General features: G+C 45.9%; 1 protein-coding gene across 1 annotated transcript in view; it reads right to left on the reverse strand.

Annotated features, from left to right (window-relative positions):
- The window catches only part of sntg1 (syntrophin, gamma 1), an 807,301-nt gene that overhangs the window by 185,801 nt on the left and 604,573 nt on the right, over nt 1–16,927 (reverse strand). The window contains exon 5 of the mRNA XM_072467795.1: nt 6,879–6,935. Within this exon, the coding sequence (XP_072323896.1) occupies nt 6,879–6,935 (57 nt within the window). The remainder of the gene's footprint in view (nt 1–6,878; nt 6,936–16,927) is intronic.

Consider the following 16,927-nt stretch of genomic DNA (forward strand, 5'->3'; position numbering starts at 1 on the left):
CGATGGACCGAATGGTGGACCAGTACGGGCTACGGGCCACATTTCCGTCACCATCTGCGGCCATGACCAGCAGGACCATGACGTCAACCTCCAGAAATTTCTCCAAACCACCCAAGCCCTCAACCTCACTTATAATAAGGAGAAAAGCGTTTTCCGCACAACCAGACTAGCCATCCTCTGCCACGTCGTGGAAAACGGAGCTCTAGGGCCCGACCCCGACCGTATGCGCCCCCTCCTACAACTCCCCCACTGCCCCAAGGCCCTGAAAAGGTGCCTTGGGTTCTTTTCCTAATCCGCCCAGTGGGTCCCCAACTATGCGGACAAAGCCCGCGCACTGATGAAAGCTACTATCTTCCCACTGGCGGCTGAGGCCCGCCAGGCCTGCAGCCACATCAAGGCAGATATTGCCAAAGCCGCGATGTACGAGTCCGTCCCTTTCCAGGTGGAGAGCGACGCGTCAGAAGCCGCTCTCGCCGCCATCCTTAACCAGGCGGGCAGGCCAGTTGCATTTGTTTCCCGTAGCCTCAACGCCTCCGAAATTCGACACTCCTCAGTCGAAAAAGAAGCCCCAGCCATCATTGAAGCTGTGCGGCACTGGAGGCACTACCTCACGGGTAGGAGGTTTACCCTCGTCACCGACCAACGGTCGGTAGCCATAATACACAGCGGGGCAAGATCAAAAACGATAAAATCTTGAGGTGGAGGATCGAACTCTAGACCTATAATTACGATATAGTGTATCGTCCTGGGAAGATCAACGAGCCCCCAGATGCCCTGTCCCGCGGCACGTGCGCCAGCGCGCAAGATGGCCGACTCCGGGCCATCCACGATGACCTCTGCTACCCGGGGGTCACCCGGCTTCTCCACTACATCAAGGCCTGCAACCTGCGCTACTCCACCGAGGAGGTCAGGGCCATAACCAGGGACTGCCAAATCTGCGCGGAGTGTAAGCCACACTTCTATCGACCGGATTAGGCCCACCTGGTGAAGGCATCCCAGCCCTTTGAACCCCTCAGCGTCAACTTCAAAGGGCTCCTCCCCTCTACCAACCGCAACACGTATTCCCTAAATGGCGTTGACAAATTCTCCTGCTTCCCCTTTGCAAACCCCTGCCCCGACATGACCGCGGCCACCGTCAATAAGGCCCCACATAGTGTCTTCACCTTGCTCGGTTTCCCCACTTATGTCCACAGTGACCGGGGCTCCTCGTTTATGAGCGACGAACTGCGTCAGAACCTGCTCGGTAAGGGCATCGCCTCGAGCAGGAGTACCAGTTATAACCCCCGGGGAAACGGACAGTTGGAGAGGGGGAATGCGACTGTCTGGAAGGCCGTCCTCCTGGCCCTACGGTCTAGGAATCTCCCAGTTACCCACTGGCAGGAGGTCCTCCCCGACGCGCTCCACTCCATTAGGCCCTTCCTTTTCATGGCCATGAAAGAGACCCCTCATGACCTCCTGTTTGTTTTCCCCAGGAAATCCACCTCCGGGGTCTCGCTTCCGTCCTGGCTGAAGACACCGGGGCCCGTCCTACTCCGCAAACACGTAAGGAGCCATAAGTCCGACCCACTGGTCGAGAGGGTCCAGCTCCTTCACACCAACCCTCAGTACACATACGTAGAACACCCCGACGGCCGACAGGATACGGTTTTCCTCCGGGACCTGGCATCCGCAGGTTCCACCACCACTACCACCCCAATGTACCCCCCCAACCTACGCCGACCAGTGCCCCCACCCATACATGGCCTCCACACCCCCTCCTATACTCCCTTCCCCCTTCACCGTCCCACAGGAACGAAGCTCCAGAAGACACGCTCCCAGAGTCCACGTCTGTGCCCGCACCGGCAAGTTCACTACCCATGCCCACACCGATGAGTTCGACACCCGGGCCAGCTGCGATATCAGAGCTCCAGCGATCACAGCTAACGATCAGGGCGCCGGACAGACTGAACCTGTGAAACCTTCACCCCCTCCGGAATTCATTTTTTTTAAATAGGGGGTGAATGTGGTGAATGTATTGTACTAACCATTCACCACTGTATTACACTGTATCATGCGGTTACCCATGTGTGCTCCACCTATGGACTATTGTACGATATTACACAATGAATCATGTTGGTGCCCTTGTGGGCTCCGCCCCTTGAGGGGAGGTATAAAAACCAGCTGCCCTGTAGGCGGCTCTTACTAGCAGAGCAGTCGCAGGCAGGCACTGTTCTAGTCGATTAAAGCCTCTGTTCACTTCAACTCTCTGTCTCGTGTGAATTGATGGTAGTATCAGGGACCTAATGAGATATCGTGATCTGATTCACATAAATATGGTGCTGGATTCTTCCACGGCCCGGGTTCGAATGACCGTGCCTAGGAGACTTCGACATGACGCCGTTTAATACTAGTCCCCAGGAGTAATGGCATCTGGGTGGGTCTCCCAGGCCATGAGAGGCCCCGCCCCGCCAGGTGGTCAGGCTCTGCGCAGGGTGGTAATATGACACTCCCACTGGAACCCCAGCCCTGCCAGCCTGGCGCCTTGGCACTATCACTTGGGCACCGCCACTGCTGGGGTGCAAGGCTGTCAGTGCCAAGGTGTCAGGTTGCTCATGCCAGGGATCAGGCCCAGGCGTGCCCTGCCCTTATGAGGTGGCGTGACGGGGGAGAGCTTAACGACCCCCTAACAGATAAGTTGGGGAAGTGGGGAAAGGGGGGTTGTTCGGAGGTACAACTGGGCTGTCAAGAGATCGGGGCGGCATTTCAAAATAAGGCTAAGCCCAGCTCTCAGCAGGATATTCCTCACCAAGGCCAAAAAACCCCAGCCCCGTTTGATAGTGGGGTCATTCTCCGAGCTGCAGGTGCTAAGAAACACCCGCAAAAGGACTCTTTTTTTTCCTGTTGTATTGCAGCCTTGAAAATTAGACTTAGAGCATCTACAATGTTTGTTGCCTATTTTCTTTAAACCATGGGATGGAAAGCATCTGGTCCTGAGGATCTGTCGCTCTATAGTGTCATTACTTTCTTCAGTACTGTAGTTTTGTTTAGATTTGTTTTGGTGAATGACCCTGATTCAATGCTACATGAATGTTGCCGTGCACTGATATTTGGCATGGACATTGATGGCTAATGTTAGCACAGAACCAAAACTACATTAAGTTCTTGCATAGATTAAAATGCATTCAAAATAACAACATGCCTCAGAGAAGGAAAAATGCAAGCCCCTGACAGGATTAATGGATTAAATGGACCAGGGGAGATTAGCTACTTTTGATTTCTTATTGTATTTCTATGTGGAGCAAATCAAGCACCTATTTCCTTTGATTCTTGCAAAGAGAACATCGAGTGCTATTATTAGCTCAGTTCCACTTACAGTGCAAGATATACATGCAGATCATCTAATTAACTGAATAACAGATTGAAACACAAGAGAGATAATGTTGGCTCTCAACGCGTTCTGTGAATATTAAGGCAACAGGATGTTTTGTAAGTAGTTCAACAAGCAATTTGGCTCTCATGTTTGTTTAGCAACATATATATATATATATATGTTCTTGATACTGTCAGACCTGAAGCAGGCCTTTTTACTATATTTTCTGAATAAACCATGCTAATTGTTAGGATGTTCCATCATCAGTTTTTTCAGCGCCACTATTCTCTGTTTCTATCATAAGGTATACATACAGATGCAATAGAGAGCCCATTGCATCTTATCTTTACATAAAGATATTCAAAATAGAGGCAAGCAGGAGTGGGACATAACAATGCAGCTAAAATCTAGATGGCAGCATTATCTCCTATTTTCACTATTTGGGTGGTTGTTTACAGTTTTCTTTTTTTGGGGGTGCATTAAAATGTTTATTCTCTGTTCATACAATGACTCATTTGATGGCTTGCAAAATACTAGTTACAGTGTACTGCTTACTTAATAGAAAGTAAAATTACCCAAATTAATAATTCATGGTTCATGATTAAGATTATTAAGTATTTTCTGAACTGCTAAAGAAAAGATATCCCTCTACTTTCCCATTTTGTACTAGCTATGATCTTTTAAAATAAACATAAACAACTCGAAAAATATACAGGTACTCAATTGTCTTAAAATCAATGGGTTTAAAATGAGCTTGGATAATAGTGCAACACAGGGGATGTTCTTTTCGCTGTGCAAAATTTTCAGTTCCAGTGATTTCAAAAATGGACGATCAGTTTCGCTATGGCCTGTTTTGTGTTGTCACTCAAGACACATTCCCAATGTCCACAGTGATATTTATTGGTAGTGAGTTTGCACCTCCCCACACTTCCATGCCCTCGTGTTGCTTGCCAGAAGTGAACGTCCCTCATCATTGTGCATTGTTCCTGCGCGTCCTTTGCTGATAGAATGTCAAACTGTAAAAGCTACAGACTGCAAATGGTTCACAGGATCATTATTTTTGAAGTATTTTTTGTGATGCAGAAATAACCACTGGATACTGTGGAATAAAGTAATGAATGACAGATCTGATCTTTATAGAAGATGAAGACTGATTGAGTCATGCGCTATTCCCTACATCTGTTTCAAAGCTACATGAAACATCACAAGTGGCAACAGCTCCCTTAAGGTCTTAAAACTCTGTGAAGTCCAGAACTTGTGCCAATGTGCGTAGTTTGCTTGGAATTACCAAAGGTATCATGGGATAGCAAAGATTATGGTCGGAGTTCTCTGATCCAAGTTCGATCCGCCAGCGTTTTTGGCGGTCAGCCAAAACGCATTCACTCCAGCAGGACCGGAGAATCCCACCAGCGTGAACAGGCTGAATTCTGGCCTACATTTTTTTAAACAGAGAGTGACAGGTACAAGTGTTATGGATTTGAAAACTTATCGACCAAACAGATTGCAGTCGGTTTTAACTGATGGGTAGCTGACTAATGGTGCATCGCAGCCAACATCCCATTCTGGGGAGCAAAGAAATTGAAACCATGTTGATGCACTTTAGGAGGAGTAATTTGACAAGGAAGTATTCAATGAATGGCATGACACTGGGAAGTTCCAAGGAATAAAGAGACCTTGGTATGTTTATCCATAGATCTCTGAAGGCAGAAGGGCAGGTTAATAGGGTGGTGAAAAAGGAGATATTTGCCTTTATCAATCAAAGCATAGATTAGAAATTCAGGGAGGTCATGCTGGAGTTGTATAGCACTTTGGTGAGGCCAAACTGGAGTAGTGTGTGCAATTCTGGTCATCACATTATAGGAAGGATGTAATTGCACTGGAAGGAGTGCAAAGGCGATTCACCAGGATGTTGCCTGGGATGGAATATTTAAGTTATGAAGAGAGGTTGGATAGGCTTGGGCTATTTTTGTTGGAGCAGAGAAGACTGAGGGGCTACCTGATCAAGGTGTACAAGATTATGAGGGGCATGAACAGGGTAGATAGGGAACAGCTGTTCCCCTTAGTTGAAGGGTCAGTTACGAGGGGACACAAGGTGAGGGGCAGGAGAGGGATTTGAGAGAAAGCCTTTTTACCCAGAGGGTGGCTGCGGTCCAGAATGCATTGCCTGGGAGGGTGGTAGAGACAGGGTGCCTCACATCCTTTAAAAAGTACCTGGGTGAGCACTTGTAATGTCATAACATTCAAGACTATGGGCCAAGTGCTGGAAAATGGGATGAGGTAGGCAGGTCAGGTGTTTGTTGTGCATCGGTGCTGACTCGATGGGCCAAAGGGCCTCTTCTGTGCTGTACTAATCTGTGATTCAGTGATTTTTGGGCCTCCTTGAAGTGGATTCGGTGAGAGGTTAGTGCCAAATGGATGTCCAGAAGTAACTCACCGATTTCAGGCCTGAGCAATTTTGTTTAACACGTACACTTAATCGGGTCATGGGGAAGGAACAATCAAAAAATAGGAAATGATCGCAGATCAGCAGCAGCACGCAGCATCCTTGTCGAACCAAGAGGAACATGCCAGCTCCACAAAGGCAGAAGTTGAAAACATCAGGGGTGCCATTTATGGAACAGACAGCAGTAATCCCTTTAAAGGACCAGTGCGTGGATTTCCCATTGGCAGCATATACATGCCCCTTAAAATTACAATCAGTGTCCGAACTATGAACTCCAGTTCCATAATTTGTAGGTCTAGCACATGAAGCAGGCATGTACTCCAGCCATTCAATGGGAACCTATTTAAATTCTTCATAGCTGAGCACCAATGTTAACAGGTAGTAATTCTGCTGACCCCATTTTTACCCCCCTGCTAATACCGAGTTCACCTAGTCAACATTGGCCCAAATTTCTCCTCAGAAATGCTTCAAAAAGGCTCAAATTGTTTTGACTGTCAATTACAGACATAAAGCACTGAAATCCCAAATGGAAGGTCTTGAGGTCAATTCTCATTTCCACCAAATGGGTGGAGATCTGATTGCCCACCAGTGTGGAATCTATCAGCCCATTGAAATCAATGGGATAAAAATCAGATGGTTTCCATAATGGGTGGGGCAAGAACTCCGACAGATTATTGGACATGCACTTGGGCAAAATTTAATCTAACAAAACCCATCCTCACCTTGCCTTCACAGTCAACCTTCCCCTTGGAAAGAATTGTTCAAAGTCTCAGCTGTGTCTTTGAGGGAAGGGTTGTGAAAATGTATTGGGCAGGAGACACTTTCCAGCTGACTTGACTTCGAGCTTGCAGTTTGAGCAAGAAGGCCCTGTGCAGTATTCATTAGTACACACTTCAGTTTTGTGAGTGAGGAGCAGACAGGAACATATGGGGCCTGAGCTGAGAAATTACGCAACGGAAATGAATTCTAACTGGATAAATAATTTTCAATTTTTTTGAAAATATTAAATTTTGCCAGGATTTCAGTGAATAGAGTAGATGTTAGACAACAATCTTTTCAAATAATTAACAATTGAAAAAAATAAACCTTTATACTTAGACCAAATCCTCCAATTGTTTGTCTTCTGATTGTAACTGTTCTTTCCTATAGAAGGAACACAATAGTTTAGATTTTAGTTTGTGTAATACAGTGTAAACACAAACATTCAAATATGTTCTCACATCATTTCAAATGTCAAATGCTAACGTGTATAACTAGTATCTTTCTTAAGTGGAAAGTTCATAAGAATCTACAGAAGTATTTTACCAGTCCATGCAGGTAATAGGGAATCTTGCACTCCAGCAGTGAGAACCTCAGTTGGCAGTAATAGGAGTCTCAACAACCAGAAGTCTTTCTTGGTGGTTAAAGGGTGTCTCACCTGCCAACAGGAGGAGTCTCAGATGCTGACAGGGGAAGCCTCACTAGTCATGGAAGAAGTCAAAATGACAATCCTCCTACCGGCTGGCTGCATAGAAAACTTGAACAAAGAAGTACATTGTCATTAGGCCCAAAGAGGAATCCTGGCAAATCAGTCTGGAATTGCTAAACTGAGCAGTTAATGAGACCACTAATTGGAAGACATTGGGGTGGATTCGCCGCCGCCTGATACCAGTAACACGATTCTTGATCTGGTGAGAATCGAGCACAGGGCAAAAAGCAGGTTTGGCATCCATTCGGTTTGCTCTGGTCCCCAGTTGTAAACATCTAGGAGACAAATGCTTTTACTTCCTCTTTTTCTTAGCAGAAAGCACTCAACTTCTTTTGATGTGGTGAGGACCTGTCAATCATAGCTAGATATTTATAAACTTTGTGGTTAGCTTCAAAGCAGGGTACTTGAGATGCATTCAAGGGTGAAGGAAAAATGAAAATAAACAATCCAGACACCTGGCTGACTGAAAGCTATTACCCTGTTAATGGCAGTCTAATAAAAGCTATTTCTCTTTGAAAGCGAATAAAAGGATGGCACTGTGGCGCAGTGGTTAGCACTGCTGTGTCACGGCATCGAGGACCCGGTTCGATCACGGCCCCGGGTCACTGTCCGTGTGGAGTTTGCACATTCTCCCCATGTCTGCGTGGCTTTCACTCCCACAACCAAAGATGTGCAGCGTGGGTGGCTTGGCCACGCTAAATTGCCCCTTAATTGGAATTTTTTTTTAAAAAGTGAATAGAAGCCTCGCAGCTTAAGTGAGGGGTTTAAAGCCTTGTGATATGTTTTGGCTTTCTATATTAGGAGTGTCTCTGATATGGGGTCTCATCTGGGGTGAGCTCTCTCATATGGGAGTCTTTGATCTGGGGCTCTCTGAGTGGGGGTCTCTGAGAAGGGGCTCTCTGACAGAGGGCCGGTGCGGGGGTCGGGTCATCCCGCATGCTTGCTGGGGGGGGGGGTGGACTCGTAATTCCTGTGGTGGTGGGGGCGTGGGGCATATCCCGAACTTGTCAGTGGAGGTGACAGGATTTGCATTGTAGAGGGGAGGAAGGCTCGCCGCCATACCTCCGTATCGGGTCGCCTGTTTAAAGTGGAATCTGACGAGCTCCCCGGTATGCATAAATTTGCATGCCAAAGGAGAGGGAATCACTCCTGGACTCTGCTCCTAGTGCCAATGCAGACCAGGAGCGATTCTACTCTGGTGAGAGAACTTAGTTTCCCAAATGGAGAATCTAGCCCACTGGTGCTTTTTCCTTCTTGACCACTGTGTGTAGTCAGTTGAATTTGATTGTCACTGTGTATATATGTTTACTTATTAGTAGAGAAGCTTAGCAATTGTTTTGTTATGCTCTTGTCGTAGCATAAGCTGTTTCCTTGATGTGCACTCTGACAAAGGAAGGTTCAGACCTGGAGATAGCTTTAACACATTTATTAAACTATCAACAATTCTCCTGCTTGGATTCGACGCTACTGTTATTCCTGCTATAGCTACGTTCATGTGAGAGTGCCTTTAAGAAATGGATGTTTAAGCAATGTACCTTTAAGAAAACAGTGATGTCAGAGAGTGGGTGGAGCTGAGCTCAGTACAGCCATTTTGAAGTTTCAGTTTTGAGGAAAAGAGCTTGGGAGTATCTGTGTTTGCAGTGAGCTGGATCTGCTGTGATCTCTGCTATGAAAGACTATCTCTGGATCATTTGGGCGATTTAAACTCATAATAGTAAAGCCTTTAACTTGATGTGTTTCTGCTTAAAGGTGTTAAGTCTCTCTTGGATGTTGAAAGGAATAACTGAAGGATTATTTAGTGTTGTAAAATTTTCAGGGTTATCTTTGAAGTAAGGGGGTGTTAAGAGATTCAATGTTTATTTAAAAGTGTTAAGTTGAGTTCATGGAATAAACATAGTTTTGTGTTTAAAAACCCACGTGTCCATAATTGTATTCCCACACCTGGAGAAAAAGCCGTGTGCTCATAAAAGCAACAAATAGCATTAAAGGGGGAGGTTGGTTGAACTCCATGATACATTTTGGGGTTCTGAAAACGCCTCTCCCATAAGACTACTCAGACTGACAAACCAGTCTGCTACAATCCACGTGGTGGGAGTGATGTTCAATCAACCCTGTGTCTGTACTCACTGAGTGTCTCCACTGGAAAGAGACTGAGCATGTGTGATGTGTCCTTTTATATGGGTTGGTGTAATGCCATCCTGTGATAATGTCACTTCTGTGTGTATCGGGACTGCCCATTGGTTGTATCCTATCTTACTGACCTATTGGTTGACTGCCTGTGTGTCATGTCTCTGGTATTCCCTCTAGTGTCTAACTAGGTGTAGTGTATGTACATTAACCCTTTGTGTACACAGTGATGTATATCACCACATCCCCCCTTTTTTCATGTTACATATTTTCTGTACAGTGTTAGAGAAAATTGAACAAACTAGGTAGATGAGTGATACTCTGTACAAGTTATGATAACAGTAATCATTAAACAATAATTCCAAATCATATGCATGAGTCCAAAGTTCATTAATTATTATGGTCGAGTGGCTTTCTTGTTTGGTTGGTGAGTTGGTGATGTTGATGGTGGCATTGCATTGTAAACGCCATCAGTGTCCCTGTGCTGAAGGAACCAAGAAGTGGTCACGTCACTTCGTTGTCGGATTTAGGCTCTTTTTTTTCTTTCGATGCTTGTGGTGGTAATTCTTGGTGGCATCTGTCCTGAAAGCCAGGTTGCCTGTTGGTATTGCAGCAAACGTGAATTGGTAAAATGCATCATCCTACCATGGCATGTCATTGTACTGAGCTGAGCAGTAACAGTGTCCCTCATTTATAGAGTTGTACCATGTCGTACCAGTCGTAGTTCCGTTGGTGTTGTTTTTGTCGTGATTGTTGTCGACGTTGTTGCCTTTGGTATGCTTCTTGCTGTTGTCATTGATGTTGTTGTTCTGTTGCTTGGTTTTGTTGTCGTGTTTGCTGTGCTCAAGGACCACACTCTGTGGATAATACGAGTCCTTCACACAGTTACTCGTGTTAGCGTGATTTGTGGCATCTGGTGTCTCCTTGAGCGTGCCGTCACTGAGTTGGCGACGCTCCCCGTCTGGAGTCATGTCCGGCTTACTTGAATCAGCTTTGGCTTGTGGTTGCTCCCCGTCTGGAGTCTGGTCTGTTTCACCTGAGTCAGTTTTGGTTTGTCGATGCTCCCCGTCTGGAGCCCTTTCTGGTTCACCTGAATCAGCTGAGATTTCTTGATGCTCCCCGTACGGAGTCATTTCTGGTTCACTTGAATCTTCTGAAGTTTCGTGATGCTCCCCGTCCGGAGTCAAAACAGTCAGGAATGCATTTGTGTGTGGAGAGGCTCAAGCGAATGAGGTTTGAAGTAACGTGGTGTCACCGGAGTCACCAGTAGTCTCACTGTGATTGTTGAGTGCCTCTGTAAATTCTAGCTGAGGTCTGTCACGTTGCACATCTGGTATGGGATGTGGGATGCCGTCGCCACTTGTCTCACATACAGTGGGTAGAGCCACAGTGTCTTCTTGTTGTTCACTTGAGCTGGGTGGACCGTCAGAGTCTTCTTCTGGTGGCTCAAATAATCTGGGTGGACTGTCATAGTCTGCTTGCTGCACACTTGAGCATGGCAGATTGTCATAGTCTTTCTGTTGTTCACTTGAGCATGGCAGACTTGCACTGTCTGCTGCTGGTTGCTCACAGGAGGTTGCTAGACCCTCATGGTCTTGTTCATGCAAGGACTGCGCTTTGGACTCTTGCATTGCTTCTATCATGGAGGCTGTCCACGGACTCTCTGTGGAGGCTTGTGTCACTCCCTCTGTGGAGTCTTGCAGCGTTCCTTGTGTGGAATCGTGCATTGGTCTCTCTGTGGAAACTGTCATCACTTCTTGTTCATGCAAGGACTGCGCTCTGGAGTCTTCTGTTGCTTCTATCATGGAGTCTGTCCACGAGCTCGCTGTGGAGGCTTGGACCCTTTGTGGTGCGTGGACCATTCTCTGTGTGGAGTCGGGGACGACTTTGCGGTGCGTGGACCACTCTGTGTGGCAGTAGGCCGCTCTTGTGGGCTTGTACCGCTCTCTGTCTCTTGGTGTCAGGCCGCAGCATAATCCTGCACTCACGAGTCGGGATGTCATATCTGCTGGGCTGAAGATCCCTAAATCCGAAGAACCCGCCGTCGGGGTCGCCAATGTGCAACACGTCTAGTTGCGGTTCGGATTTGGTACTGGGGTAGCCTCCCAAGGTGAAAGCTTTGTCTGAGTCATTGTCTTCCAAGACCATATCATCACATTTTGTGTCGGAGCTGGCATTGGGCTCGCGATGTCCAAAGAAGAATTCAAGGTCTGAGTCATAGTCTTCAAGGACTGTATCATCTCTTTGGGCGGTGCTAACTGCTTGTTGCAGGGTTTTGCGGAGGTTACTTTCAGCTACTGGTTGAATTTCAGGCATTGTGCTGTCGCTCCAGGTGAAAGAATCTGGTTTTGAGGCTTTAAGTTTTGGGACATTTCCCCTTTAAGTGGGCGTGGTCCGGGGCCTCTGACGTCATGACGCATGTGACGTAGCGCGTAGGAAGCGATTGTGCATGCGCATATCGCTGTTCCTTTACTTGGGGCCTTCTTTTCAATTGCGCATGCACGGCTTCTCGCGGATGCGCAAACGGACCTTCCCGTTCTGTGCGCTCTTCGCGTAACTGCGCGTGTGCAGCATCTTTTCTAAGATGGTTGCAATTCAAAACTGCCGTTCGTTGCTGCAAGCCTACCTCATGGTGAGTGTTGGCCCCTCTTTTACCTCTTCTTCTTGTATGTTCCTCGCAGAATTCTTGGAATTTGTCCAGGACTGCCTGGAAGTCGCCCTTGTTTTGCCCCTTTGAGTATCTGAAGGTCTGGAATATTTCAGCTGCTTCTGGACCCGCGATGGTAAGTAGAAGCTTTATTTGCTCTGCATCCACCATGCCATCTAGGTCGGACGCTACCAGGGTAGATCTCGAATCTCTGCCTGAACCAACACCAGTTTTCACTGAGATTGCCTTGATACCTGAGCTGCTGTGGAACCAGAATCACAAACATCTTGCCTGGGTGTTGTTGCTGGTTGTCACTGTGTTGTTTAGTTTTAACTATATGGATTGAAACAGTTCACTCCTGGAACCATGTTTTGTTTGGACTGGTTAGCACAGGGCTAAATCGCTGACTTTGAAAGCACACCAAGGCAGGCCAGCAGCACGGTTCAATTCCCGTACCAGCCTCCCTGAACAGGCACTGGAATGTGGCGACTAGGGGCTTTTCACAGTAACTTCATTTGAAGCCTACTTGTGACAAGAAGCGATTTTCATTTTTCATTATGCTCTTGTCGTAGCATAAGCTGCTTCCTTGATGTGCACTCTGACAAAGGAAGGTTTAGACTTGGAGATAGCTTTAACACGTTTATTAAACTATTAACAATTCTCCTACTTGGATTCGACTCTACTGTTAATCCGTCTTTCGCTACTCAGAATGACGAACCAGTCTGCTAAATCCACGTGGTGGGAGTGATGTTCAATCAACCCTGTATCTGTACTCACTAAGTGTCTCCACTGGAAAGAGACTGAGCAGGTGTGATGTGTCGTTTTATATGGGTTGGTGTAATGCACTCCTGTGGTAGTGTCACCTCTGTGTGTATCGTGACTGCCCATTGGTTGTGTCCTATCTTACTGACCTATTGGTTGACTGCCTGTGTGTCATGTCTCTGGTGTACCCTCTAGTGTCTAACTAGATGTAGTGTATGTGCATTAACCCTTTGTGTACTTACAGTGATGTATATCACCACAGCAATTTCTCGGTAATGCATTTCAGCCCACCTTTTGGAAAGATTCGACAATTGCATGTGACATCATGTGCCAGACACTGGGGGAGATTTTAAGGTGTTATAGCATCCATTTGTTAACAGTACACCACTTCCCAATAGTGGAAAATGAGGTCCAAGGTGCACGAGTACATCTTCTGATGAGAAAGAGATCAGACACCATCAGGGAAAGCAGTTTTTGTACACCCCTAATGACTGGCATGGCATGGGAAATAGAAAATATCATCACAGAAAACTACCAGGCTGCAAATACTTAACACCAAAAACTAACTAAATCCTAACCTCTACACTCAAAATAGTATCTGCTGCAAACAATGACAAATAGTGAGGTCATCAAGTATAGAGCCATACAAATTAGAAAATCGATTTGTCTGCATAAATCAGAAAATCACTTGTAGCTGTATATTTCCAAAATTTGTAGGATGTTATTGCTTTATGAACAAATGTTTGGCAAGCAAAAGAAACCAGGTATAATGTCATCATTCCAGTGATACAGTGTTGCATCTGTAAGCAGTACTGATAATGGCAAATGTGCGATAAGCAAAGTGAAATTAGTATAGGTTTTATGGTACCATTCCCTGCTGGGTTAATATTATCTATGTTAACAAAGGAGAACCATTCTTGGAGAAAGGTTCAGTGGCAATAAATAAACTCAAACCAGAAATTTCAAACTGTTTTACCTGAAGGGTCCTTGTTCTATTGTTCTGGTGGAAGGGAATCTGCCCAGCAATGCAAGAGACAGGATCTGCAACACCAGGAACCTAGAGTATCACAAAACCATTTAATATTGAAATGGCTTTGTGTTACAAGAAGGGCATCAAGTTTAAATTCAAAGCTCATTTTAAATAACTGTCTCATTCTAGTCTATGTTCCAGCTGTACAAACATGTTTTATACCTCACAGGGTGGACAATACTTCTATGGGTAAATCTCGAGGCTTTCTTTTATCTTGTGTGCATAATCAGTGAGCCTATTAGTTTTGTTAATGATATTAGTATCAGGGTGAGGAGGGCTGAAAGGGTTAATGTATCACCCACATAATGATGGAAGAGAGAGTCGTGAAGGAGAAAGCTGACAGTTTAAATTGAGTAATATCTATACTCTAGTTTAGATGTACATAGTTATGTTCCAAGTCTGACAAGAACCTGATCAGGGAGAGTCATGAAATCTTCAGGCTGCTGAAACCTATGAAGTCAGAGGGGGAGAAAGGATGACATGTCAATATAAATATAAAATGCATTTGGACAATGGCTTGGGGAGACGTAATATTAGGGAGTTCAGGGCTGAAAGGGTTAATGTATTTGACTGAAGAAACAGTACCACCTACATGATGTCAGAGAGAGACACACAAGACTAAGAGTTGAGAGGGGGAAAACTCATGGCTTCAACTGAGTAACATCTGTAGACTTGTATACATGCAAATAGTCATGGTTATACAATAAAAAAATCATTGTTCAGACAGATCTTTGTCCCTCCAACCGTTCCTTAGCCAATCACAACCAACATACAACAGTATTCACCTCAGCCACTGGACATTTACAAGACTATTAAATTGGTTTTCTGTTTAGATTGGCAATTGGCACTTAAGATTTTTCAGGATGTTGACAGAAACATTGAGTGGAATATTCTCAGCTAGTCCCTGCCAGAAAAATGGCATCATTTAGATATTAGATTTAGACTTGTCACATGTACCGAGGTGCAATGAAAAGTATTGTACCAGGCAGATCATTCCATACATGAAAAACATACGATAAATACAATGTAAATAGATGGACACAGACATCGGGTGAAGCATATGGAATATAGTGCTACAACAGAAGAGAAGATGCATAGAGAGATCAGTCCAGTCCATAAGAGGGTCATTCAGGGGTCTGGTAACAGCAGAAGAGAAGCTGTTTTTGAATCTGTTAGTGCGTGTTCCCAGGCTTTTGTATCTTCTGCCTGACGAGGTTGGAAGAGAGCATAACCTGAGTGGGAGGGGTCTTTGATTATGCTGCCCACTTTCTCAAGGCAACAGGCGATGTAGACAGAGTCAATGATTGGGAGGTGGGTTCTCGTGATGGACTGGGTTGTGTTTACAACTCTCTATAGCTTCTTTTAGTCTTGGCCCAAGCAGTTGCCACACCAAGCTATGATGCAGCCAGATAGGATGCTTTCTATGGTGCATCTGTAAAAATTGGTAAGAGTCAAAGTGGGCATGCCGAATTTCCTTAGTTTCTTGAGGAAGTAAAGGCGCTGTTGTGCTTTCTTGGTCGTAGCCTCAAAGTGGGTGGACCAGGACAAATCGCAGGTGATGTGCACACCTAGGAATTTGAAGCTGTCAACCATCTCCATCTCGGAACCATTAATGCAGACAGGGGTGTGTTTGCGACACTTTGCTTCCTGAAGTCGATGACCAGCTCCTTAGTTTTGCTGACATTGAGGGAGAGATTGTTATTGTTGCACCACTCCAATAGGTTCTCTATCTCCCTCATGTACTCTAACTCATCGTTCTTTTGAGATCCACCCCACTATGGTCGTGTCATCAGCAAACTTGCAGAAAGTGCTGGAGCTGAATTTTGTGACACAGTTGTGTGTGTATAAAGAGTATAGTATGGGGCTAAGTATGCAGCCTTGCAGGGCCCAGTTTTGAGAACTATCGTGGAGGAGGTACCATTGTTTATCCTTACTGATTGCTGTCTATGGGTCAGGAAGTTGAGGATCCAGTTGCAGAGGGAGGAACCAAGTCGTAGTTTTTGGTGTTTGGATACAAGTTTGGCTAGGATTATGGTGTTGAAGGTGGAGCTGTAGTCAATGAGTAGGAGTCTGACGTAGGAGTCCTTGTTGTCGAGATACTCCAGGGATGGTGTAGGGCCAGAGAAATAGTGTCTGCTGTGGAGCGGTTGTGGCAGTATGCAAATCGCAGTGGACCAAGGCATTCTGGAAGTATGGAGTCAATGCATCTCATGAGCAACCTCTCAAGGCACTTCATAATGACCGATGTCAAGGCCACCAGATGGTAGTCGGTGAGGCACTTTGCTTGGTTCTTCTTTGGCAGCAGTATGATAGTGGCCTTCTTTAAGCAGGTAGGAACCTAAGAACAGAGTAGGGAGTGGTTGAAGATGCCTGCGATTACATCGCCAGCTGGTCCATGCAGGATCTGTGTGAACGGTCAGGGTTCACTTTCAAGAAGGCCGATCTGACTTCTGAGACTGTGACCGTAGGTATGGATGTGTCTGAGGTTGTTGGGGCAGTTGGCAACAGTTTGTTGGCTTGCTACTTAAAACGAGCATAGAATGCATTGAGCTCACTGAGGATGTGTGGTCTGTTGCCAGAGATTCTACTTGGCTTTGCTATGTAACCCGTTATATTGTTTAAGCCTTGCCACAACTAAGAGAGTCTGTGTCATTAGTCTGTGATTCTAGCTTAGTTTGGTATTGTCTCTTGGCATCCCTGCTAGCTTTGCGGAGGTCGTACCTAGATTTCTTGTATAGGTCAGGGTTAGCTGTCTTGAACGCCTCAGACCTGGACTTCAGGAGGGAATGCATCCCCCGGTTAAACCACAGACTACATTCTTTGGCACGCAATCTTCAACACACTTACTGATGAAGTCTGTGACGGTGGTGACACACTCGTCTAGGTTGGCGGCTGAGTTCTTGAATATGGACCAGTCCTTTGATTTCAAGCAGTCACGTAGGAGCTCTTCTTTTGCCTTGGATCAGCATTGCACGACCTTCTTAACCGGATTCTCCTGCCTAATTTTCTGCTTATATGCTTGGAGAAGGAGTACCATATTGTGGTCCGATTTTCCGAAGTGCGGTCAGGGGACGGATGTGTCGGCACCCTTGACTTTTGTG

The sequence above is a fragment of the Scyliorhinus torazame genome, chromosome 11, assembly GCF_047496885.1.
Source record: "Scyliorhinus torazame isolate Kashiwa2021f chromosome 11, sScyTor2.1, whole genome shotgun sequence".
Classification (NCBI taxonomy): Eukaryota; Metazoa; Chordata; class Chondrichthyes; order Carcharhiniformes; family Scyliorhinidae; genus Scyliorhinus; species Scyliorhinus torazame.